Genomic DNA, 27119 nt, shown 5'->3' on the forward strand with positions numbered 1-27119 from the left:
ATCTCAGGACGCTCTCCCCGAGCTTCAGGTCAGGGCTTCACACCAGGGTTGTATTCGTCACACCTAAAAGGAAGTAAAAAAAGAAAAGAAAAGAAAAGAAAGAGAAAGGCAGTCAGTAACTTCATCCGTGGCTCTTGTATCTGTTTGCAGACACGAGTTTAACTTCCCAACGAGAAGGAGTGCCCGCCGGCAGAAAGCTCTCGGAAGCCCTTCCTGCAACGTCCTCTGCTTTCGCCGCACGACGCAATTCAGCAAACACAGAGACGGGTCGGGTCATCGCCACCGAGCAGGCACGCCTTTAGCATACAAAAACTCGCACCAGATTGACTAAACTGATCTAACAGCATCAGACTGCTCACGGAGTCTCAGCCTGATTAGATCTGTGTGAAAAAAGCAAACACCCGGGCCGGGGAGACGCGAGGCGGGAGACCTAAAACCGCCCTCCGACTGCGGGAGCTCTTGGACCGCCCGACGGGGGCAGGTTTGGGTATTGCCTCAGCCGGACCAAAGCGTGCAACGAAACCCAGCGCTAAGGATCCCTCGGGCCTCGCCCGCGCCCGCACGGTGACTGCGGCGAGGAACCTTCGGAAGCAGCCTGCCGCGGGGTCGCTGCGCCCGCTGCAAATACGTTTGCAGGGGAAAGATCCAGCAAGGGGAAGCAAACGCGGAGATGCCGGAGCGTCCCCGAGCGAGGGGAGCGGGGCTGGTGCTAGCTTCCTCCCACGCTTTCTGCTCGGCGTACGCGGCTAGCCGTAAACGCAGGCGAAGCCTTCGCGCTCGGGCTGCGTCCTGCAGCCTGGGCTCGGCCTGCTGGAGACCAGCTCCCGAAAGGCCTGCGCTCCCGGCTCCCGGCGTAGCCCAGTTTGCCTTTCCTTGGGAGGAAAAAAAGAGAGACTCTCGTTGCTTTCCAGACGGTTGAAAAATCCCGACGTGAGGCTCGGGGAGCGCTGAAGCACTAAGGGGGAAGCGGAGGGTGCGGGGGGAGGCTGGTGCGGGGTGCAGATGCTGCGCTGCAGCTTGCAAAGGCAGAGCCCGGCCCGGCGGCTCCGGCTGCGGCTCCGGCTGCGGCTCCGGCTGCGGCTCCGCCTGGACGCGGCTCCCACCGCGTTTCCCGAAGCAACCGCGTCGCCGGGGCGACCGCGTTGCCGCCGAGCCGGGGCCGCCGGGGCCGCCGGAGCTGTCGGGGCCGCTGGGGCCATGGCCCCCCAGGCGCCGCTGCGCCTGGAGGTGGTGGGGCTGCTGCGGGACGTGGCTTTCCACGTGGCCAAGGGCACGGCGGAGGTAGAGGCGGCCGGGCCGGGCTGCCTGGGTTACAGCGCGGCTCCGGGCGCAGCTAGCTGGGGTGGGGGTGGGGGGATACAAACCGGGATAGGGTATGGGGTGGAGGAATTGTATCGCTTACAATATGCTTGTAAGCAAATTTTTTTACTTATTTGTTTGTTTCTGGCTTTACCTTGAAAATCTAGGCTCTGAAGATGAAGTTTCCAAGCAAGTTTGCAGACCCTGTCATACGTCCTCTGTTTGAGTTTGCCTGGCATGAATATTTACAGGAGAAGAAGAAGGTAACATGCTCCTTTGCCCGGACCCCTGTCGCCGCCGTCGCCGCAGCCCCCCGCTGCGGCCTGTTTCGGGGCGCTCCTTTCCCATCGCCGGTCGTTTGCCTGTCCGCAGAGACCCGTGTAGGCGGCACACGGGTCTCCGGGCGCTTTTCCCACCTGGATGGTTAGAAAACTGCATTTCTCTAATGGAGAGCAGGTGCCGGCTTGCAGAGCACCTCGAGTTGCAATTACTCAATTCTCACCCCCACCCTCCCCCCCCCAAAAAAATCCCACCCCCGTCGCGGGCAGACCGGCCGGGCTGCGCGGCCGCGGCCTTGCCCCCGGCGAAGCTCCTGGCGCCGTGGATGGAGCCGGGCGCGCTGCTCTCGCCGCAGGAGCTGCGCGGGGAGACGTGGGCCTACGAGGCGCCCGTGATGTGCTTCGCGGGCGGCCGGCTGCTGGGCGACGAGCGGCGGCTGCTGCGCTGGGCCTCCCGCGAGTGGGACCACCGCGACTTTACCTCCCCGGCGCTGTACCAAGCGCTTACGGAGGACTTCTGCACCAAATACATGAAAAATAGCCAGGCAGGTAACGCTCTTCCGCTGTGAGAGGTGGGTGAGGTTTGTAAGTGGGCACCAAGCTGGGGCGAGGGGGGGGAAGCCACCGCAGCGAGGAGGGAGGGAGCGAGCGCGGCGGGAGCAAGCGCGGCCGTCGGGGTTTCCAGTTGCGGAAAAGGGTGAGACGAGCCGGGGGAGGCTGTATTCCTCGTTTCCCGAGGAATACAGAAGAAGAGGCTATTTTTTTTTTTCTCAGCAGCTAGTGGGAGAGCTGCAGGGGAGGAGCGAGAAGGGGGGGGGAAAGGCTGCTTTCAAGCAAGTTTCATGCTCGTTCCCAAAGAAGAATGAGGGGATTTTGTGGGAGAGGCTGGGACAGGAACTAATTTTAAAAAGATAAACTATCAGTTGGTTTTAGTAAGGTTGCCACGTTCAGGAAGTGATCAGTGAGCAGCTCAGACGCCCGCGGCACATTTCCCTGCCCAAAACGAAGGGAGACATTCTCTGTCTTTTAGTTAAACAAAACAGTAGAAACTGCGTTGTTCGGTATTGACTACGCCACGGGCGTTTTCCGGGGCCGTTCACTGGGGGCGGCGAGGCTGGGGCTTGAGTTACGACAGCGGCTGTTGAACTGGGCACGGGCCTTTATTTCGCTGGATTTGTTTTTGTGCTTTAAACAGCATGTGTTTGTGTACTTGGATATCGCCATTCGGGAAGAGCCCGTCGGTACGCTTTTATTTGAGGTATGTCACAGAGAGGAGCAAAAAGCAAAGAACAAATAGACCGAATGCTGTGCTTTAATTGCCCAAAAAAAGAGGGGAACAGAAAACTGGCCAGCTGAGGTCAGTTACGAACTTCACGTATTTCCCCCCCCCCTCATTTTGCAGCTCTTTTCTGATGCGTGTCCCAAAACGTGTGAGAATTTCCGCGTTTTGTGTACAGGGGGCGGAAAGTCGTCTTCCAGCGGACTCGAGCTCACTTACAAAAATTCCGTCTTTCATCGAATAGTAAAAAACGGATGGATCCAAGGAGGAGGTGCGTTTCCAAATGTCCTGAGTACGTCTGAACTCCTGCAGAAGTGGGGTGGGATGATCCGCGCGAGTAACGGTCTTCACCCAAGAAAACAAAACTGAACTCCATGACGTAGCTAATCTCTGCAGGACAAGCTCTAAATTTGTGTGTGTGTATATATATATATATATATATATATGGGAAAACATTTTCTCTTTTAGCCACCTCGTTTTCTAATCACAGGAAAAGTGTGGCTAATTTGCTTTTTCTAATTATTTGGGACTTCTTCAAGAGATCCGTGGTAAGTAATTAGGAAACTAATTGAAAACATTACAACACTAACAATATACACAGGAAAAACATGCTGCTTGTTTTATGGAGAGCTTAGTTTACGGAGGCACTTGGCCAAGCGTCAGACGCTGCGAATGTTTCGGGAAGGTATCTGAACATCAGGACGACGCCTTGAGCTGGGTACTATGTACTGAGGAGAAAGACGTCGGAAATGACTAATCACGCGACCTGTCCGCCCTCCCCAGGGAAGCAGACGCTTAGGCGTGCCGGAAGAGATTTCCTCCGTACTTCTTTCCAGCTTGTCATCTGTCTTATCTGCCCGTGTGCCTTGCCCATGTTTGTCTTGCCCGCTCCAAATGTGAGCACTTCGAGTCCATCCTCAGTTTCAGCGTTGAAGATACGCTTTCTGCTTTCTGCAAATAACCATGCAGATGTTTATGCAGTCTGTAAAAGCAACCTGAAATTATAAGCTTGCTACTGTAGGGGATTAACCTTAATCTAACCAGTGTACCCCTATGTGTAAGTAACAAAGACAGGTTTCTTTAAACCCTCTCAAAAAAAACCCCAAAAAACAAAAACAACAACAAAAAAAAAACAGAAGACCGAGAGATGCTTCAGTTTTCTGTAGTGTCTCAGCCGTTGGAAATCTGCTTCAGCAGGAACTTCTCTTTCACCAAATCCTCTTCCTCAGATAAGCTATTAGCCTTAACTCACCATAATACCACAGCCTTATTTGCACCTTCCTTGCCCTAAGCATGTTCCCTCCGACAGGCATCCTTCCCCCCGAGCGTGTTGGTTAAGCCCATGAGAAACCTGAATTCTGATTGCTGCTTTTATCTGCTTTACAGACATAGTAGCTGGAAAGGGAGACGAAGGAGAATCAATTTATGGTCCCACCTTTGAAGGTATGTTTCCTGAATTAGCTCACTGTCCAAAATCTCAAATTTCAGCAAAAGCCAGGTTATTCATCTGACGTGATTCTCAGGATAACCTGAGACTTCTATTTCCTTGAAGGAAATGCTTTAATTTTCAACCTTTTCTATTAGCAATAGAAGGCTTGCCTCTGATGCACTGTGTCTGACTCTCTACTCTCCAAATCTGTGTCCATTTATCTTGTCTAAATTACAGCTCATGGCCAGCCACCTATTTCCTTCAAATGAAAAACTGTGAATACTGATGATTGTGGAAGGGCTTTAGAAATGCAAAGTGCTATGATTAACTATAGATCTCCAGATATCTGATAGCACTTGTTTAAATATGTTTAAAGTAAAGAAATCAGTTTTAGCTCTAGATTTGCTGGCACTTAGGCAGCTTTAGGGCTTCGGCCCATCTCAGAGGCCACTGCCATCAGTTACGTGACTCTGCTGATCTAAGTGGAATTGCTTCTAAATTTCACTAAACTGAGAAAGAAACTATGAAAGTCAAGAAATGAGAAACGTGAGGTAAGTTTAACATTGAATGTTCCCCCATACTGATATAAGGCAATAAAATGTAAAGCAAAAAGAATGTTATAAAATGCAATATTTAAGAAAAACAACTCCTATAATTGGCACAGACATTTGGGATATTCTGTTTAGATTAAATGCTGCCCATAAAGACGGTTTATGACAGGTAAAGCACTTTGGAAACTGATTTATATTCTCGTATATAAAAGCTTTCTTCCTGCCAATGTCACAAACAGTGTTACGTTTGAGCAGACTGGGCAGCAGCCAACAGTGAGATCAGAAATGCCAAGTGTGGCTGAAAACTTTATTTTCAAAGACATTTAAGAGCCTACATGAGTGAGGAGAGGCCACTCTCACCTTGAGGCCCTGGGACCAAGCAAATAACAACCAGGCTGATAAAACTTTTTGGACAGGACCTTGTCCCCGGCCTGGCCCTGCTGAAGTGCTGTGCTGACAGGCAGGAAAATGGGACAAGTGTCTGCGGGCTTTTTTTTGAGTCCCCACAGGCAATAGGTACTGCACGCTGAAGAGGGTAGGAAGGAGGGAAAAGGTGTTACTTCCTTGACAACAAAACTCCTGCAGTAGCAACAGATGGGCTCTCAGGATGTAAAATGCTTACAGAGAAAATTACCAATTATTGGGGAAAAATTAGGACTATCTGTTAAATTTTTTGCAATGCAGACAACAGTAACGAGATTAAAATGGGGAATTCCCTTTTCCGGCTGCACTGTGGGCACCCCTGCACATCATCTTGTGCTTCTTGCAGTTTCTCCCAGCAACTCACCCCTGGGGTGGAACCATCTGCATTTAATAGAAAATAATATAAAATCAGCCTGGGTCTGCACGTGGCCCTCGACTGCAGCATCGATCCACAGGCTGATGGATAGAGTGTTACAGTATGTTTCCACATGCAATTAATGAAGGGACACTTCCCACGGCTACCCCCTGCACAGGCGAAGACGGGGCCAAGAGCAGATTTGCTTTATGGTCACCCAGAAAGCTAGTAACAGCACGGACATTAAAATTTCGAGAGCCACTCTTGCTCCCAGCTTCTTCTCCAGACAAAGCTTGTGCTACTCATCCGGCACCAAGGAAAGATGCTGAAAGGGTTGGGGGTTTTTACTGCTGTCAGAGCTGAAGTGCAGGCAGGTGACACATTTCAAAAGCACATAAGCAATGTCATTTTAGGATAGGTTTAATTTGGAATCCCTCAACCCTGAAAATGTCCCTGTAAAGATTTCATTGCCCATATTGCACACAATACAAATGCTGATGTGTCAAAATAGAAGACTGCCAATCCTTCCCCCTCACCCCTTTTAATTAAAAGCTATATGTTGCTTTTAATCCTTTACAAAGGTGTTCACTTAGCTATGCGTTTTTTTTAATTTAAGACTTAGATTGTTTTCCTAGTGCTTCCCACCAAACTATTTACATTGAGGGCAAAGGACAAATATCTTCAATATCGGAAAACAGCGACAGATGCCTCTGTCAGACGGCAGTTTTCTGTGAAACTCCACATTTGGCATGTGTCCATTCACCACAATACTTGCTGAAATTAATGGGATGCAACTACATTTTACTGTAATGAGCTCACAGTACTGAGGTAATTATGGAGAACCATTTGGCCTGGAGTGTCATGTCACAGTACAAAGCACCCTGCTCCAAAATTAGACAGTTGAAGTCATTTTGCAATCCACAAGTCAGCGTTGGGGGAGTTGTCAGTTAAAATTTAATTATCATCCTTATGAATCGGTTTCTGAGAAGGGCACACAAACAGGGCAAAAATAACCCCCCCAAAATCAGAAAAAATGAAATTGAAAAAAAGTCCATAGTTTCCTTCAAGCCTGCAGAGAGTTGTATGGGGTCTGGACGGCTCGGTGTGTGACGAGCGCTGTGTTGGGGACCAGAAGTGCAGGGAGGCATCCCTGGCCCTGCTGGCACCCTCATATCTGTGTCCCTCGCTCACTCTCTCGTAGCTGGGATTCCAGCCATGCAAGGGAAGGGATCAGCTTCTGGCCGTCATCCCCCAGAGACAAGCATGGGGGGATCATCTCTAAAGTAGGGATAATCCTAAGTAGCCTCAGGGAACCATCCTGATAAATGCCCTGAGCTCCTGCAGGAGAGATGTTGCAGGAGGACACGGGAGGGGAGGGACCATTGCTGCTGTTCCAGTGTTCAGAAATACCTAGAGCATTTTTTTCATGAATAATTTTCATCTGTTCGTTTCTTGGCTTGAGAACAACACAGTAGTGGGAAACACTTTCTGGGAAGGACGTTGATTCAAACCCAAGAGTGACTTCACTCGTGTGGGACAGGTTGATAGGAGACTGATGCAGGAAAAGGAGATGGAAAGTGAGACAGGGCAGGAAGGAAATGAAAGGGAGCTGTAATAGTGACTACAAGCAAAGGAAGCAACACAATTACCTTTTACTTATTAATGAACTCTTTTTCCTAGATGAAAACTTCTCCATCCGTCACAGCAAAAGAGGGATCCTGGGCATGGCCAACAAGGGCCGCCACAGCAACGGCTCGCAGTTCTACATCACCCTCCATCCAGCTCCCTACCTGGACAAAAAACACGTGGCTTTTGGGTATGTATGCACAAGTTTGCCATTGCTTCAGCCTGTCAATGGTGTTACCCAGGGACATTGCCACCCAGGAGGTCCGTGAAACCCTTACGACAGCTGCAAGGTGGTCATCTCTGGCCACGGATAGGATGGATTTAAAGTACCTGGTGACACCTTTCCTCCCTCTCTCTGCCTTGGCCTGACCTGCTTGAGCTGGAAATCCTCTGGCAAAGCCATGGCAGCTCCCAGGGCCAAGCCTACGTGTTTCTGCCTGTCAAACAAAGGTGTGCCCTGCAGGACAGGGGAGTGTTGAGCAAACGCCTTCAGCCTCTGATTTGCCTTGAGGAGCTGAAAAATTTTATTTTAGCCAATATGTGCTAACAGTTTGTTCTCAGTAACTTGACGTATAGAGCTGGCCCTGTTCAAGTTTTTAGACTTTTAGGAATATAATAGGGAAGATTTTGGGCCAAGCTGTTGCTTGATATAAAGGGATAAAAATATGTACATATTACCACATAGAAAGAAATTTGCAGTGGAGTTTCCATGTAACCACATTACGGAGAAAGACAGCATTTTAAAAGGAAGTGAAAATTATTATCTATCTAACCTACAGAGAACAACCCAAAAGCATATTCTATCTAGATATATTCATAATAAGTGACATTTGCCTCAAGTATCGCCTTAACACCGGCTCCGTGTAATCCGAAAGGCACAGGAAACGAGAGCATTGAGCTTACAACAGGCCCACATAAACCTTAGCCATAGGGAGATCAGTCCTGGAGGAGCAGTGAGCCTCTTACGAGGACAGCGAGGCTCCATCCTGCTGATGTCCTCACCCTCCACTCTGGCTGGTCTTCTGCCTCCTCAAAAGTCACACCGTTTCTAGTTGGAGGAACTGATGCAATGCTTATTTCTTTAAACAAATGTGGCTGCACAAAGCCATAGTACTTTATTCTAAAATGCTAACTAGTGACTATCTGATGAAGAGCCGATGGCTTTTGCCATTCCCTTGGGAGGAATGATTCTTTAAAGGGCAAAGCGGATGCAGCCTGTTGGTAGGAAAACCACGACGTGGTTTTGTTGTAGCCCAGCATCAGAAACAGGCTGCAGCCACGGCTCCTGGGCCAGGTGCCACAGTGGAGGCAGCCAAGGCAGATGGTGTCGCTGGCTTCACAGAGGAATTATCAAAGCATTTCTCCATCTTCCAGCATTCAGCCTGAATTCTCTAGCCCTCCTACACTGTTGCTGTTGTTGTTAAATCACGCACATTTAACTCGGCCTTTGCAGAGCTTTAACGTAGCACGGTGCACCTTCTCCAGGCTCCTCGGCTGTGCAGGCTCGAGCTATGCCTGGGGGGGTGAGAGGGGCAGGAAAAGCCAGAGCGGGACCAAAAACTTGGGGAAGGCCCACGAGAGTCGCGCTAGTGTCCCCCCCGCCAGGAAACAGTGAGCAGCAAGTGCCACAAATCGTGACTATATCCTTGTCGTCATACTTTTCCCCTACTGTAGGCAACTGATTGAGGGCACAGAGACTCTTCAGAAACTGGAAGCTGTGTCCACGTATAACGAAAGGCCTGTTGAAGAATGTAAGATCATTAAATGTGGGGTCTTTGAGCCATGATTACAAGCCAGTTTTCCTTCATGCAGAAAGGTAGACTGCTATTTTCTGGTTTGTTTTTTACAGAGTTTGAAAGCTTTTACTTAACAAGTCAAAAATAAAAGCACCTCTTGCACACATGAAGTTTTTGGAATCATTCCTTTGACTTAAAAAAATGCTCGTAGCTTGTTAAAAACACCTTCACATGAGTACCCAAAGGGACCTGTGGGTATATCCCAGAGCCAGTCTTGCAGTTTACAGAAGACTCTGATAACATGATTACCTAGTGACAGTATATTATGACAAGCAAATATGACAAAATGCATGTACAGCAAAGTACAGGTTGATTGATGGATACACACCTCTAAAGATAAATTTAAGTGTTCGCAAAATCTTGCTCCTACCCCAATCTCCACGGCACAGCACGTCATTCAGCGTGCAAAGGCCCTGCCAGGCCTGTTCAGCGCAGCTCAGATACCAAATGCAGGCTGGATAATGGTAGCTCAGACCTCTCAGAGGAAAGGAAAAAAGTGTTTGCAGGACTCACACTTCTTGAATGTCATACATCTGGTCTTGCACTGCCCACGAGAAACCAGAAGTAACACGTTTGAAATCAGGTTCCCAGGCTAAAGCCAGGGAATATCAGAGCAGGTCTAACTTTTGAGTAACTAGTTTTGACACACAGTATCAAACAACAAAATTTAAAGTGATTATTTCCACCAAAATGGAGAAAAATATTGTTTATAAAATTACTCCAAAACAGGAAATGTTAAGGTTAAATGTAGATGCAAGTGTATAATACACAGCTGATTGCCAGTGTCAGATAAGTGATTTCTGAGATAGATGCTGTCTCTAATGCATCGTGCAGCGCTCGGGCATCGATCGTTCCAGCAGAGGATGACAGATGAGCATTAATAGACTGGAAGGCTTGTGGGAATGAAAATGCAGTCTGGAAAGAGAAGGCGTAACAAAGTACATATTGGAAGTTCAAAGGAAGGAGCATTCGTCAGGCTTGGATGCAGACAGAGCACGAAATCATGCTGTGTCAGGGCTATGCAGACACTATCAGTTTACAAGTCTCTCCTCTCTTGCCAGAGCAATCCTGAGTGACCTTTACTCCTGCGCTGAGCTTAGTGTATGAGCCACTAAAATCCACAAAACAGGGTGAAGATAACGTGGAAAAGACTGAAATAGCAAAATATTGAGACCTAATTTGGTTTGGGGTTAAGCCCATGAATTTCATGAAATCTAAGTAATGTGCTTAAGTTTATTTTTGAAATGGGAATGAATTTAACAAATTACTTGGCAAATGTTTAACTTAGTGCCTGAAGAGGACATAGACATACAGTGAACCTCACATGCTTTGAATGAGAATGGAAATCATCTTAATTTTCAAGGGGATTTAGGTTCTTCTTTCTTATGATACAAAACAAAGAGATTCTTTAACCTGAAATGTGTCTGTAACTAACTAGCTAAGGAGCTTTTAACATATTTTTATTTCTGGGGTGTTTTATTTTCTAATGCATTCTGAAATCTATACATATACTGCTGTATAGGAACTAAGTCTTCTGTAGGAGAATTTCAAAACAATTGCCTATAGAAAAGCCCATAATGAGCCATATGGGTTATATATCCCAGTACGGAATAATTATTTTCACTTCATAGTTTGGTAGCAAAGATGAAAATATGTGGAGGTATTTCCTTCAGAAAATAATGTATTTCCTGGCAAGTTATTCTTCACAAAAATGAGAGACATGTATTTGCTGTGAAAGGATATGGCTTAGGAATGCAGCACTAGGATGAAGATTAGTGTTTTTTTCTTTTCACAGGAGTTTTAAATGGTGATCAAATGCTTAAAGAGAAAAGTAAATTTTAGTTCTGCAGATCAAAGGAGACAATGCTAAAAGAGAGCAATTAACTGATTTATTATTTAAAGGAAAATAATTTGTTACGTTGTGCCTACCTGTCTTCTGCAACATGATCTGCCTAGAGTAAGCAGACATGTTTCCCTTACCAAAATACATACGCATTTTTAGTAGGCTGTGTTCCCTCAGTGAGCATCCTCCGGCGAAAGCTTACATAAAGAGATAGTCAGCAAGAGCTCAGCTTTTGCCTCTTTAGGGGGACACAGGAAATGCCGGTGCCTGTCGGTGGAAGGCAGGAGCAGCACTAGCTGTGGGCTCAGCGGCCCGTGGCAGGGCAGCTGCACCCCGTGTCCCCGTGCCCGGGTGCGGAACAGGGTGGCCGGGCATGGGACACCCAGCTGGATTTGCACCACACAGGAAACGTAATGACGAGAAGAGGAGAAGACAGCCAGGAAACGATTTGAATTTCAGACATAGTGATGAGGCAGAGTGAGTGTCTCAGCCCTGGTTCCCCCGTTGCTGCAAGTCAAACATGCTGAAGGAGCTCTAGGTGATGAACAGTGAAACAATAAAGAAAGAATCTCGATCACTTAATCCAAAAATAGGTTGTGTGCTGTATTTTCTTTTGTTACCTGCATCTCTAATTGAGTGACTTGGTACAAACTGTCTCCTCTGAGAGAGCCAGTCCTGAGAAGTGGAGCGTGCAAAAATCCCAGGGGACTCGCAAGTCCCAAGGCACACGAAGGGGTCTCCAAAGGGCTCAGAAATTCAGTGTCAGCCTGGAGATGGTGAGATGAACACGTCTATTGCCAGCTGCTGGTTTGGAGGAGTTCCCTTCCCCTGCAACCATATACAAAAACTCCCTCTGCAAAGAGCAGATGGCAGCAACAGGCATCCTGAGAAAACTATTATCTTACTGGATTACAGTGTTTTATTTGTGTGATGTGTCACTGCTGTGGGAAAAAAATTGATATGAGTATTGCTTTGTTAGCATTTTATGCTGAGCTTCTTACTCCAGAAAAAACTCCTATTAAATGCTCTTAGAAACTGGCCTAAAAAAAGATGAAAGAATTCCTCAGAAAATAACACATAAAGTTATTTTCTTCATTTAGAAGAAAGTATGTGTGAAAAGTGCAAGGACTGTGTGCTAACAAAATATGGACAGTAGGCTCCAACTACTCTTAACTAATTCAAGTAACCATGAAATGAAAGCTGGAGCATGAAATCATAAGCTACAATGTAGTTTACCAACTTGAGATCAGATGGTTTCTGAATCTGAATCAGGGCTTTACCAAGGTCAATGGGAATTATTAGCATGTGCTATGTAGGTACTCTGTGCTGATGTGGGCAAGTCCTGTGACCTCCACAGTACCTCTGTTTATTTTAGTTGTATCAAGTGGGATTCAGACAGTATTTTCATCTTCCTACAAATCTTGCCTCATTTATCTTCTTAGACCATCATAGCTACAGCACTCTGCTATTATCATTTATATATTTATTGCCTGGGCAACATTCATTAAAATACTGTTGACCTCTAGACATAAGTTAGAAACAAGAGTTCCAGGCACTAATTCTAGGAGAAAAAAAGTGTTCTGAACTACTGATTTTAAAAGAACTTTACAGATCTCAACTCGCAATGTATGAAGAGGATCACAATAATGTAATACAGTTGTTGCATGAAGAAAATACGAAGTGGTATGATTTTACAAACTTAATAGAGTCATGATACTGTAATTCTGATAAGGTTTCAGATGTGTCAGGGCGCAGCGAGGCTGGCTGCTGCTCAAGGGAAGGCAGCTCCCGGGGAAAGCGGGGAGCCCCTGCTGGGGCCTCGTCCAGCCTTTTCCTGAAGCGCTCCCAGGCTGGTCAAGGCTTCTGGGCTCTTTATCAGCTGCTGGCCTTGAGCACACATCTAAACTCCTAGGAGCAGGAGAGCGCACTCCAGCCCTGACACCTGCCAGAGCCCACTTCTGTTTTATATACTCGCCAGGAGGAAGCTGCACAGTATAGATATGCTTAAGTGGATGTAGTTAATTTATCATCCTGTTTCAGGAAGACTCAATCTAAACATTAACCTTATTTTTATTACTTAAATCAGTCTGACCTTGTTCTGTGGTTGGTTCTTGCTGTGCAGGTGAAAAGTTTATTCCTTCTGCTACATCTTGCCTATCGTATTGCCTTTCATTTTTCTTTCCTTGACATCTCTTTTGCCTTGCCTTAGGCTAAAAGCATAGAGCTACCCAACCATTCCTGAAAGGCTGAAAAAAGACTTGGTGAAAGAGAAATTCCTGTTAAAGTAGATTTCCAATGGCTGAGACACTACAGAAAACTGAAGCATTTTTCCCTTCTAAAAATTTGCTAACAGTGTGAAAATTGGATAAAACAACAGCCCTTGTAACATAAAGCTTGCAACAAGACATTATCTTCCCATTTCATAAAAAATGAGGCACACAGTGATTCCCATAACAATTCTCTCAATTTCCCCAACAGCACAGGTTTTCCCTGGCTGCTAAAGAAGGAGTACCTTTTCCATGAGACAAAGAGGCTGCTGAGCCTGAAAGCTCCCTAAAAAATGGTGAAGTGCCTGAGATCTCTTTTCCAGTGGGCATTTTCATCAGAGGCATGTGTGCAGTCTGCCCAAAGCTGACAACCGTACTTCTGGCTGTGGGACATGATGCCGCTGGAAACGCAGATGATTTGGAAGTGGAGGCTGGTAACTAAACCAAGACTCTTCTGCACAATAACTTTAAAACAGATCTTGCTGAGTAGCTGCTGCTGTCAACTGAGAGCTTATTTATTTTCCAGGAAAAGGTGCAGAAGAATAGAACAGGTCAGTGGAGAAACCTGCCCAGGACTTGTAAATCCTCTTAGGAGGTTGGTTATCTCTCAGACCAGAAACCTCTGAATACCCCATGCCCGTGGGATAGTCTCTGCAACATGGAGCTACTCTGACCTGTCAAGATCTGTCAAGGGACTGAATTACAGGTTAGGGGCAGAGGATGTCCACCTTGGCCACCTGCAAGTCTACTGAGACCATCACAGAGCCACAGAGTGTCAAAGTGATTCATGCTTCCTCTTCCATTACAAGGTGAATTCACCCAACCCTAACAGGAGGATACGGGGGAAGCTCAGTGTAAGACAATTCCCTGTAATTTTCTATCTCTGACTACCTTCCTGCTGTTTTTTTTTTTTTTTTCCAACACAAGACATCATGTTCTGGTCTCTGACTATTCAATATTTTTCGGCTATCACTATTTGATACTGACGTACCTTTTTCCAGAAGCAGGGGCTGCGTGTGTAAGCTACACGAAAAGGCCACAGCTTACCTGGCCCAGCAGCTTGTTCACCAAGAAATTCCATGTTTGTTTGTCAAAAGATGTTTTATCTAAAAACCTATTAAAGAATAGTGTCATGTTTGCTTGAGGCTTCCTCCCCCCTCCTGCACCAAGGAGTTCGACACTTTCACTAAACAATGGTATGTATAAAACAGACACTGTTTTATAGATATGTTGATCTTGGTCTGCTCTTTGTCACAACACTTCACACTTCTTTTAAATCTCCACGTTCCCCTCTAGCACTTCTCTTTTAATAACTAAGGCAGTAATTCAAAATTCCCTCTTTCTGCATAGTCTCAAGCTTGTCCTTGGATTGTGAGCCTGTGATTTTCTACCTTCTTGGACCAAAGTGCCTGTGCCCATTTGCAGTGTTTCTCCCAGATCACATTCAGAAGCTCATAAATATTACTATTTGGCTCCATGGACAGCTATGAACAATTTGTAAATTCATGATTTGCAAGCTACTTGGTGGGACTCAGACATCCACACTTGCGGATGCTACTCCACTGCACAGAAGTGTCCAGCTTCCGTCCTGTGAGCTGGATAAAGGGGCTGCAGATGCCCCCTGCCCCCTTCCCAGAGCACAGGAACACGCAGCGGCTTGTGCGAGCCAAGGGTGGGAGCGCTGCTCACATCATGATGCGGGTGTGGCCTCGTGGTGGGGTGGGGTGCACATGTGTAGCTCCACTTGTGCAAGTGGGGCAGCAGCCTGTATGCACCCAGCAGCAACCAGTGGAGCTGTGCATTATCCTAGGATTTTGGGACAGGCAGCGGCCTGGCTGGACCAAGCACCTGGACATCCCAAATCCTGGATGTTGGGCAAGTGGGCTGTACAGAGCAGATTCTAATATCCCCACCCAGAATTTCTGCTGCACTCAAAATATTACTGAACTTCCTTAAATGCATACATAAATGACATACAATACGGCATGCAAAACTCCCACACATGCCTTGGGGCTGCATCCAGCCCTGATCAGACATACCTCTGCAGCGGGATCTGATGTTATACCTGTCTCACAATGCAAGGATTAACTAACATTACAAAGCTCTGAACACAGGAATCAATGTATCAGCACTATTTTTGAAAGATTACAAGGATTCTGAATGGGAAGGACCATTTTGCACACCAGAATCTAATCATGTATCATTATGTAATGGTGTGAAACATCCAGAAACCACTTAGGACAGCATGTTTTCCTTGTTAGCCACCCACCAGCTATTTACACTTCACAGGCACTTACTTCTCTTTCCACAGAGGTGAAATCGTAATTTTGAAAAGGAATACAAATGTTTATAAATGGAACCAAAATGATAAGTTCTTTTCAGATCATCTACTAAAAAAAATCTTGTTCATTACCACCCTCCCACACTTCGAAAGCCCAGTTATTCCATCTTTCCCAGCATCAATTCATTGAGACTCCTGGGCATTTACATTTAAAAAGTGCTTCCCTAAAATGGACATCTGCAGACCCTTAGCTTTTATCCATATTTGCCAAGTACTTTACATAAATTTCCAGTAATGCAGTGCTTGGAATTCCCCATAGGAAATGTTCTGACATTCAAAACAGAGGTAAATGCCTCACTAACCACTAAGTATATAACAGTGCAATGAAAAATGAATACAGTGATGAATCTGATGTTTTAAATCCAACAACAACAACCAGAGCTGCCATGATCTTGCTGACTGTATTCCTCAACAAAGTCCTGAGATGCTGACTTTAAGAAAAAACAGACAAACCACATTTATCATGCACTTGGATTCCCACTTGCCCCCAGGATTACATGATAGACATGTTTTCACTCGCTTGTGAAGACAAGCGGTAGCTGCAATTCTTGCCTTGCTGGTAATCTTATTTCTGTTTGCATTGTATTGTCTACTTCATTTTCTCCCTGTTTTTCCATACTTATGCACACTGTTCAGACTCTCGTCTTTTATCATTTGCATTTACCATATACCCTATTTATTTTCATTCTAAAAAGGCCAACACTTTCATATTGCAGCAGGATAACTAAAGTTTTCTAGATTGCAGCAACTATAATTCTTCATGTTAAGCCTGCATCCGGCACATTCGCAGTTGCAAAATAAAACATTGTATTAATTGCTGAGAATGCTCACAATATATTTATTATGATAACCCACAAGAACTGCAAAAAGGAACAGCTGAGTTCAAATAATGCCTTAGGTCTAGTGACATCACAGGAGATCCTGCGAATTGAGCTCTGATCGCAGGGAGGAATCCTTGGCTTTTGTCCCAGAAGGACATAAACATCCCTGCAGGCGTATGCCCAGGAAGGGTAAGTGGAAGCAGCAGGAAACTTCTAAAACAATGCCCACTTCAGTTCTGGTTAAATTGCAGGATCTTTTTATGCTGTTCATCTATTTATTTTACATGCAACTATTTCAAAGTTTCATGCTACTCTTTTCATGCTATTTCATGCCAATATTTCACTACAACTTCCAAGAGGTGTCTCTCACAAAATTTACTTTTTCTGCACTTTTCTTTGCATTTTTTTTTTAATTTTCATTGTAAGACTCCCACATAGGTAGGCTAAGCTTTGGCCATTCTGCACACTACCTACCAGCAGAAGCATCACAACAGGTTGCCAGGGAGGTTGTGAAGTCTCCATCTTTGGAGATATACAAAAGTCATCTGGACAGGGTCCTGTGCAACCTGCTCTAGGTGACCCTGCTTGAGCAGGGGGTTGAACTAGATGATCTCTGAAGGTCCCTTCCAACCTCAACCATTCTTTGTTTCTGGGAATATGTAACATTACAGAACTTTGACAGAAAGCTTTATGTCCAAATCATGTATTATCAAGCAGCCCTGTAGACTGTTAATCAGCTCACACCATAACGTGCCTTGAAGTTTCTGATATCGTATTGGTAATATAACACCTTCAGGCAAGAAAGTAAAATAGAAAATTAAGCTATAGGTATATAGGTATCTTGAGCAGCTTCTTTGTCTTCACTGCCCAAGTCTAGCTCCATGGTAATGAGATATAGGAAAGAAATTTCCTGATTCTGTTTTTTATCAGTCACATATCCTTTCATTCTGATGGTTATCTTTCTCACATCGGAAACATGAAAACTTACTTTCTAGCTCTAACTCGGCCCTCCTTTACAACAAGAGGGCACAAGCCAGTCAGTATTGCTTCTTTATTACAAGAGGGCACAAATCAGTGAGCGTTTTGTTTTGTTTCATTTGGTCAACATTTGCCTAGGCTGACACTGAACAAAGGATACTGAAGCAGCTTTACGTACACACACTTTTATTTGCTGGCTCCACTGCAATGGCATATATTGATTTGAGTTACCTTAGGGGAAAAACAAAAGAGGGAAAGAGAGAAGGTGGGGGGGGAAGCAAACAGAAAGAGAAAACTCTCCCCAACGACTAACAGGGAAGAGAAGATGGATCCCCAGACACACATCTTTCTCTGGGTGCTCTCTTCAGGGTAGCTGGAAATGGTAGTAACGAGATGATTTTTCTTTTTGCCATATTTCCCCTCTAGTCCAACAGACTTTCCACCAGGGACCTACTCAAACTCCCTGTTATTCCCATTCTGAAGCTATTAGCAGCAATCAGAAGACAGCTAGACAACATGCAAGTGTGGCATGCTGATTGTTAAACTTCACGTATGATTATTTTGGGGTAACATTTATTTAAATGACTATTATCTACTGTCTTATTCACTAAGCCTTATTTTTCAAATATGAACTAAAAGCCACAAAATAAGGTCTAGAAAAGGGGGTTGGGGGGAGTCGATCCCATACAGGATCACTTTGCAGGAGAAATCCAGCAAAACAAATAGTCTTGGAGTTTGCAGGTGCACAAGAGCAGGTGCCTAAAGTGCTACGAGAGCAGTATAAAGAGCATGGGAATAACACCACCACAACTTAGATGAAAGGGTACAGACCTGTGACTAAGAGCTAGGCTGCAAAGCAGCAAGCAAGCAGCCTCGAGCACCATACAAGCCGAGGCAGCGAGGCCTGCGCACCCCAGGGATGGCAGCACCCTTTTGCCATGAATTGCTTTTGCCTTAGGAGCTCCCGCCCTCACACGAGCCACCCCCATGCCCCACTGCCCCAACGCACGGGAGGCGGGCGCTGGGCTCCTGCTTAAGAGCCCAGAGGGCGGGGGTCCGTTGAAACTCGGACGCCAGAAGGAGGTAGAGCGTCTCCGGCCGTTAATTTTAAATGAGAAACCGCCTCCCCCACACGCCGCCTTTCCACAGAGAGCGACTGGCAACTGCCGCCTCCGCCCGCGCCAATGAGCGGCCGCCGCCACGCGGACCCGCCGCGGCCACGTGACGCGGAGGGAGCGGCTCCCCACGGGCGGCGGGGTCACGTGGGGAGGCCACGTGTGTCGATGCCTTCCGCCACTCCAACGCCCCCCTCCCGCGCAGGGTCGGGATTGTTCCATCACACGTTGGGGGAGGGGGAGGCGGCACCACGTCACCGTCCCTTTCCCGCCGCGGGGCGGAGCCGGCCGCGGGGCGGCGCTGCTCACGTGAGCCGGCGGGGCGGGGCGGGGCAGCGCGGCGGGTGCGCGCAGCGCGGCGGGAGCGGAGCGGAGGGACGCGCCGACGGAGCGGCAGCCGCCACACACCTGCCCCAGCGCCGCCGCCATGGGCCGGATGCCCGCGCTCCCGGTGACCGCTCTCTGCCTGGCCGCGCTCTGCGGCTCGGCCGCGGCGATGATGGCGACGGCGGCGGCGACGGGGCGAGCGCCGAGCGGCTGGGCGAGCGCCCCCCCCTCGACCGTTGGTGAGTGCCTCGCGCTGCTCCGCGGAGGCTGCTGACGGGGCAGCCCCTCCCCTCCCCCGCCCCGCGCCGCGCCGCGCTGCGCCGCGAGCCCCGCCCGCGGCCCGGCGGAGCCGCAGCGGCGCGGCCCCGCGCTGCCGCCCGCCCGCTCCGGCCGCTCTCCGCCATGCCCCGGCGCCGCGCTGAAGCCGCTTCCGCGCTCAGCGCCTTGCCGCAGCCCGCCGAGCTCTCTACCCGCTTCTCCCTTCACTCCGCCTTTTCTCGCCTTTTTGTTTTTTTTTTCCCCTCCTCTCTTCCTCCCCGCGCTAGCTGTGAAATACGTAGATGTTGCGGTGTTGAATTGGCTAGCGCAATTTGGGCAGCTTCGTGTGCAGCGAAGTTTTCCTAGCTGGTAGCTTTTGTGTCTGCTAAAATGCCCGTAGCGTGCTTGTCCCCTGTGAACTTAGCACGGTTCAGATCGGGGTAGTTTCTTACGTAACGGGCACTCTTCTCTTGCTGCTCGTAGTTGTTCTTTATCCAGACCTTCACCTCACTGTTCCTCATATAGGCTTGTCCAGTGCTCCTGGTTTTGAGATGTGTACACGGAGTGCACCATATGCCCTAAATGCAAAGCGAAGAAGTTGTTCTAGAAGGATTTCAATGGTTTTGGCAGCATTTCATAACGGTGCTGGGTGTAGTTTAGTGCGCAGCTGTCCAGTAATGCCTGCTTCAGAAGGCCCTTCTGGGTTACTTCCTTTTGTGTCCCACCGGCGGTGACATGATGTAGGCCAATACAGACAGCAAATTGGAGCCGCAAACTACTTGGGGACTGCTGAAAATCGGAGGTTAACAACCTCACTGTTAGAGCAGAAGAGGGCAGTGTTGGTTCAGCAGGACAGATTCTGTTCAAGTCTTTCGTTTCCCCCTTTAAGAGTAAGGGGAGTGTCTGAGTTCACACTGTAACAACTATCAGCTTAACACATTTATCTGGGGAGCAGAATGTGAGCTTGCCTACTTCAAGAGCTGCATTCATGGTACCCAAATCATTTTTGAGCAGAGAGTATCTCATCTACTGAAGCTGGGCAGCATGCTGTAATCCCATATAAAGATTCTAAGATAGCATTGGAAGAGCGTATGATGTCCTGCAGCTGATTACGAAGCTGAATTTGTTGACAGCTCATCCTTAAAATATTTTGCAATGACACAAATGTGTTCTGGTCCTTTACTCTTGCAGATCTGTTCCTCCCTCATGCTAGTTTGGGAAAACTGTTTAAAAAGTGAACTGAAAATCTTAATGCAACTGCCATTAGCTCCAACTGGTATTAGACTGTCCTGTCCGCAGATGTACTATGCTAAATTGTCTGTATACTAAAGAGGAGTTTTCACTTCTGAAAAATGAACATTCATTTTTGAATGTTGTACAGACTATTAACACTTTTCAGATATATACCCAGAAGAATAAATGACTGTATCTGAGATCTGGTGTCCAGAAACTGTCATATCACTGTTGAAGTGGTTTAAGTACCATCTTTCTGAAGGGAGCAGGGCAAGACTATTGTTATACCTCGCTGATATGAAGTGGTAAAAGATCTTGTTACATCTTTCTCAGTTTCTTGGAAGTGGAGAAATGGGCACTAATATTTTTGGGTTATGTGTAGATGATGTTACTTCCTGATGAGCCTGAACCAGACACATCCAGCAGAGAGGCTGCTGAATTCACATTTAATTCAGATTGCCAGAATACTGAAGTTAGAGTTGACTCATTTCTAGTTATTATCCCAAGATGTGAATTACCATGTTGATTGCCAAAGATCTGTGAATAGCCTGCTTCCCCTCACTAGGGAGCAGAGTAGAGAAAAATGGAAGGTCATCCATTGCTGCTTAGAGTAGGTGGGTGCTACGTGAAATATGCTGGTGAATGCTGCAAAGAGCAGGTGGTTTGTGCAGGGTGGGGTTTTTGTTTGTTTGTTTGTTTGTTTTTAGTGTGATGGCTGTATGAATAAGTCTTATTCGACTGGGAGAATTTATTTGGCCTAGATACTGGATTTGTTGACGTTGTGGTTTTAAGGCAACATTTGACTGAGATTAACACTGAAAAGCAGTATCATACTGGGCTGGTTAAGTTGCTGGCTCATACTGTAGTTAAAGTAGGAATAGATTGATTTCCTTTCTATTTTCCTTTATGTGTATTTGTATATGAAGTTTTCTAGATCCAAGTTTTTTAAAGTAAAACGGTTGTTTGCAACTCGGTCTTAATTTGTCCTCTGTTAATATATCTTGTTCAACTTACATAAGCATATACAAGTATGTAGATAAGCCCTTTTCCTTCCAGCTTAAACCTGTGGTATGTGATATTTAAATATACAATTTTATTATGCATTCAGTAATCACTTACCAGTTAGTTACAAGTTTAACTAGTTAGAGGCAACGTATCCTGTTGAAGAGAACCTTAAAGGTGGTAAGGAACTTGCCAGTATTTTAAAGATAGGGAGCTTCATACTCAACAAAAGGAGCTCCACATGTTAAGTCCACTGCTTCATCTGAGAAGTAATAAAATAAAAACTTATGAACCTTCCAGTTTTAATTGTTAACCAGCACAACTGTTTATGCAGATGTGAAATGCAGGACCTGGGTTATAAAGCAACATAAAGTAAAGCCTTTATGCTAGGCACATTCTCAGTTGCATATCTACTTTACTCTTCTCATAAACTTGTGCTGGATGTACAAATCAGATTTGCTAAATAGTTTAGATTAAATCTTAACTATGCGAAAGCCCACAAATTTTACTTTTTCTGAAAGCTGCCTAGAAATGGGTGGTCTTAAAATAGGATTGTCTGGTTTTAAGATGCAGAATAATAAATGAAGAATCTTACTGTTCTTACCCTGCTTAGTTTAACAGTACTGTTTGAAGAGACTGGCTTATACCAACAGAGATGAAGTTTATGCACTGGTATAAGCTATCTTGTGGTGGTAGCAAGTCAGAAGTAATTCTGCTTCACTTGGACTTCTGTGGTGTTTCTAGAATTGTAATAACCACCTTTTAATCTAGAGTCAAAATCAGGGTAAAATTGCAAATTTCAAATTTTTTCAGTACTTTAAAAAATTAGCATGCTGTCACAGTACCTTGCTCTACATCTAAGAATAGAGCTTCTCCAGCCTGTTTCTGCTAAACAGGCAGTGAGGCTCTCAGGATGTTGTGACTATCTTGTGACATAGCCTGTATCATGCTGTGTAACATCTGGCTTAGCTTTGTCCAGATGAGTTAGCTATGAACAGTCTTACCACGATAGCATTTCAGTTCCAAATGGGTAAAGTGGTGCTACTGGCATCTGGTAATTTAGTTGTCCAGTATCTTGTCTTGTATCAAGATCTGTCTCAGGTGGGCCTGGGACACAAAAGCCCAGTTAGGTTGGAGGGGCAGATGGCTGATGTACCTGGGCCAACTGGTGCTTCTCCATGAGCCAAGTAAAATCAGATCAGCTGGAGTATAGATGATTGGGGGAAGGCAGGATGACAGCTCTCCTTGCCAGCAGCCCCTGCAGACTGTCATTGATGCCTGCTGTTGTGCAAAAGAGTATTCAGTTCCATTAGGGCATTAAGGAAGAATTGAATTAATGATGACCATTGCTAATATGGATATACAATAGTTTTTACTGAGACACTGTCACGCCTCAGCACAATACTTCTCCGTGTCAATCCTTAAGTGTAAAGTCAGCCCTAAGCTGACTTGATGCCAGTGGCATCCATGACAGTGTAGATTCTGATGTATCCAACCTGGCTTTGTGTAGAGTCAGTTTGCTCAGTTTGCAGACTTACTTCAAGATCTAAATAACCACACTTACGTGCCACAGAGCTCTAGAGGCTTCTTGACATAATGGTATTTCAGCAGGAAGCTTGATGAGTTGTCAACCTTCATAGTATAACTAAGCAGTAATTTAGATGAGTGATCCATGTGTGATTAACTCAGTTCATACAATTGATTTTAAAAGACGTAGCAGTTTCTTACAGCACTTGCTGAAGCCTAAGGCTTCTAAGAGCACCTATGCCAGCAACGGCTCTCAGTTTCTAGTTTCTAGGTCAGGTTGCTTTTGGTTGCAGTTAGGTTGGGAAGCTGTACTGAATACCTAGTTTCCTATTATGTAAAACTTCAGCAAACTATACGTATGCAGTAGCACTGCTCTCCCTTCAATTTGCCTTGAGGAAACTACTTCGCGTTAGTAAGCTAGAATGTTTGTTTTATTCAAATTTGTACTACAAAGTTGAGCACTGCCTTGATTGTTCTGTCTGTGACAAGTATTTTTATATATTCACTCATGCCACTTCAGTTCTTGTGGCAAATTGAACATTTAGTTGTTTTGTAATTTCAAAACAGCAGCATGCTAGAATTCAGTGCCATATGTAAGGGTCTCTAAAATTCAGCCTGCTGCTGTTTCTTGGAGTTAAGTATTGTCATTAGTATTTTTAAACATAATCTTTTATTCTTTTATAGTTCCAACAATTGATCCCTCTACCAATGCTACTACAGCCTCAGCCTCTACCAATGCTACTACAGCCTCAGCCTCTACCAATGCTACTACAGCCTCTACCAATGCTACTACAGCCTCTACCAACGCTACTACGGCTCATACTACTATAGGTAATATGAAAAGACCCAGGTGACTGAATGCGTAAGATCACTTCATAAGAAACTGCTTGAACTTGGAAGTATAATGCGATATATCGTGCTGTAATAATCCTAGCAATATATGTTGCTAGGATTACTTTGACTGTCCTCCGTTCAGTATAGAGTGGTAATGAACCAGGAACTGGTGAATAAATAAAGGACAAGAGCCTTTTCACAGAACAAGGTTTGGAAGAAGTGGTTTGTGTGTTAACTTTTTTTCCTTAAGATACAAATAACTATAAAGTGGCTCAGATAGCTGGTTAAATTAGATAATTAATAACTAGTGGAAATGGCTAATGAGTTTGATTTGTATGTTGCCCAGTCATAAAATTTTTGTTTTTACGCATGCTGTCATCTTAACAGTGAAGTCCTTCTATAAAAGCATCCCCAGCTCAAGGGAGCTGGGACGTAGCAAGATGCAGAACTTGACTGGCTCCCAGAAGCCCGCTGTAACACAGGCTGACACATAGCTTTGAGTACAGTTACAAACATTGGTGCTTGTCACAGCTGTATAGTGGGATACTTAATTTTTAGTAAAATTAATCTTCTATAAAAAAAAAAGATCAGAGATCCAGATTTCGGTACTGATAACTGGAGGACTTTTAGGAGATAATCTAGCTGTGTGTGACTGTTCTCATATTTCAATAGCATCAGTGGCAGTTAATAATTTTCAGAAAGTTATGGTATACAGGGTGTTCATCTCCTGTTTAGAGATATTGTGTTTAAGTACTTGTTTAGTACAAAATAAACTGATTCTAACGGCTACTTAATAAAAATCCTCTGCCTTGATACAGATTCTCAGGTATCTTCTACAGGAGCAACTGTATTGATTTTTATACCAGTATCAGCAGTTGATGTTTGAAGGAAAAGTGGGGTTTTTTTCTTTTTTTTTTCCTTTTTCTGTCTGAGTGAAAAATCATTTTCTGATCTGTGGAGAGCCTTGAAATACTTGGATGACAATGGTATGGTCAGGTAGTAAATTAAAAAAGAAATCCAATCCAGAAACTTGGCTTAATGCCATGCAGCTGAACACTTAAATTGTGGGGGGGCAGTCTGAAGTCAAAACTTATCCTTGTTGAAGCACAAAAAGATGAATCATTTACATAAGAACCTAAATGTTTGTGAACTTTGCTCTTGTAAGCTCATGGTTTGAACATACTTTCTGAACTTAAGTTTTCTCTCAAACAGCTAACATCACTAATGCAACTGCACATACTCCTCTACATACAACTGCCAGTTCTTCAGTCACCAAAACAACCAGTATACCAGGTAACTTCTGAGAATCAGGGGTAGTTTGTGAAGTGTTAAATGTCAGAAATATGTTGGTCAGACTAAATCAATTGACTGCTTTTAATAGCATGGTTACAACTGACTTGTTAACTCAGCTGTAGAACCTCTTACTTGTTGGGAGGGGTTGTTTTGTCTTTGTTTTTGACTTGCAGCATAATAATGGGATGCCTTAAAAATGACATCGGGCTACAGCAGTGAGAATGAGTTGACCTATTTTATTTCAGATTCAGTCCAAAGTATTCTGCTACATGAAAAGCTCTCATGAAGTGAAGCTTTTTAGAACTAGCCATCAGCAGATGTCTGTTACTTCCAGATTCCTATCTGTTGTGACTTCATCTAGTTTCTTTAAGCATAATTCTTGGGCCAGGATACTATAGATGAAAGATAATTATTTAATGTGAATTTAAGCAAAAAAAAAGGAGGGGTTAAGTAACAAAGAATGAAAGCTTTTTGACTGTGAGCGTATCAATAATATGCTTCTACTTAAAGGAGGGAAACTTTGACTTTTCGAACTACAAATATGTCCAGCTGGGACTCACTCAGTTTTGAGGTCCAAAGCAGTTTGGCTGTAAATAACTCCAGCTTTGTACAAGCAGTGCTTAATCAGAATTTCAGAGTTGGTATCACTAATCTAAATGCAGCTCCTGACATGTCATTGTTTGATTATTTCTAGTTTCTTCTTGATGTTTGACTTTTTTTTTTTTTTTGTCTGAGTAGACGTAATGTAAGGAAGCAAATACTAAAATTTGTATAAAATAATTTTAAGTGTTGTCCTCTCATGAACTTAATGTGGTGTTTAACAGGTACAAATGCTACTGTGACTCCTGCACCTTCTCCACGCAAATCTACATTTGATGCTGCCAGTTTCATAGGTGGAATTGTCCTTGTGCTGGGTCTGCAGGCTGTAATTTTCTTTCTGTACAAATTCTGCAAGTCGAAAGACCGAAACTATCACACTCTTTAGGACCTGCCACTTTATAATGGACTGGTAGCCCAACACCTGTAGTTCACTGAACCAAAATATCTTCTGTTGCTCATGGAAGACAGCAGTTCATAATATCATTTAAATCTCTAAAAGAAGACTTTAAGAGAATATTTTTGCAACATTATACTTGGCAAGAGGTGATATGAATCTCCAACAGGATTACTTGCAATATGCTGCATGGGTTCTAATGGCTGTCTAATTTTTCTTTTGTGGCTGCTGCTGTGGGACTCTTTCAATATGCCAAATGTAGACATTCACAGATTTTTATGTTCAGTGGTAACACTGTCTTGAGTAGACAATCTCATGGTGACTTATTGTGAAGGCTAATTTAATCAACCTTTGAGGCAGTATCCCTTCAGTTTTATTAAGATGTGAATTATTGGTGACTGACTTCAGGGAGCAAGATACCATTTTTACTAGCCTGTGGCCCTTATAGCATGCTGCTAGACAGATGAACAGAATTTGTAGAAGTAGATAATGTCTTAATGAAATAAAATAACCTCTTTTTTTAACACAAGAATAAAGGTTGCTTGATATAATACTTATTCCAAACTAAAATCTTGTGCCCTTTCCAATTAATGTTGAGGGTGGAGAGGGGATGTGTAGGTAATCTTCATAAAAGGGAAATGAAGATTAGTGCCTTAAAAGACTAAAAATTAGTGGGTTACAAAAGTGTCCCTCTTATCTCAAAGGTAAACAAAACCTGTTAGGTACTAGCTTTGTATAGGAGAATGGAATATGAGTGACTTCAAGCATTCCAGTTTCAAAACTTCCTACACTAAATAACAGTTCCTTATTGATCTTACTTCTGAGGGTGAGGGAGTGTGGTACAGTAATCTTCAACTATGAACAGGAGATAAAAGTTGTTGACCTTTTGTTCTGGCCTGCAAAGACTGAGGTAATACAAGTGACAAGAGTCAGTACGGTTCACTCCCTGCATAAAAAGGCAACAACGTGTCTGTGTGTGTGTATATATATATATATATACTTGAAATACTGGCATTAGGGAAATTACGAGATTTTTATTCTTCAAATGCTTCTTAAATTCATCTGTTAATTTAATTTCTGTATTCATCACTCTCTCACCCTCTTAGATGTCTGCTTGCTGAAGGAGCCATAGAGTGTAGTCCAAAGGATCTGTTGATCTGATTTGATCTGAATCAGGATTGTTATAGTCCTGAGACTGCTAGGAGCTTGAGGGGGAAAGAAGGGGGGTTGTGGGAGGGCTTTTTGTTTGT

General features: G+C 44.9%; 2 protein-coding genes across 2 annotated transcripts; both read left to right on the top strand.

The window, feature by feature from the left end:
- Positions 1-1197: 1197 nt before the first annotated feature.
- PPIL6 (peptidylprolyl isomerase like 6) lies at positions 1198-9133 on the top strand. Its single transcript, XM_062573075.1, has 8 exons — positions 1198-1281; positions 1467-1562; positions 1934-2122; positions 2773-2835; positions 2980-3127; positions 4243-4299; positions 7295-7430; positions 8915-9133. Exons 1-8 carry the CDS (start codon positions 1198-1200, stop codon positions 9024-9026), a joined length of 885 nt encoding a protein of 294 aa, XP_062429059.1. The 3' UTR covers positions 9027-9133.
- Positions 9134-18731: 9598 nt separating this feature from the next.
- On the top strand, positions 18732-27085 carry CD164 (CD164 molecule). The gene is made up of 4 exons (XM_062570972.1): positions 18732-18967; positions 23433-23579; positions 24795-24875; positions 25700-27085. Exons 1-4 carry the CDS (start codon positions 18829-18831, stop codon positions 25858-25860), a joined length of 528 nt encoding a protein of 175 aa, XP_062426956.1. The 5' UTR covers positions 18732-18828; the 3' UTR covers positions 25861-27085.
- Positions 27086-27119: the final 34 nt, after the last annotated feature.

The sequence above is a fragment of the Rhea pennata genome, chromosome 3 (assembly GCF_028389875.1).
Source record: "Rhea pennata isolate bPtePen1 chromosome 3, bPtePen1.pri, whole genome shotgun sequence".
NCBI lineage: Eukaryota > Metazoa > Chordata > Aves > Rheiformes > Rheidae > Rhea > Rhea pennata.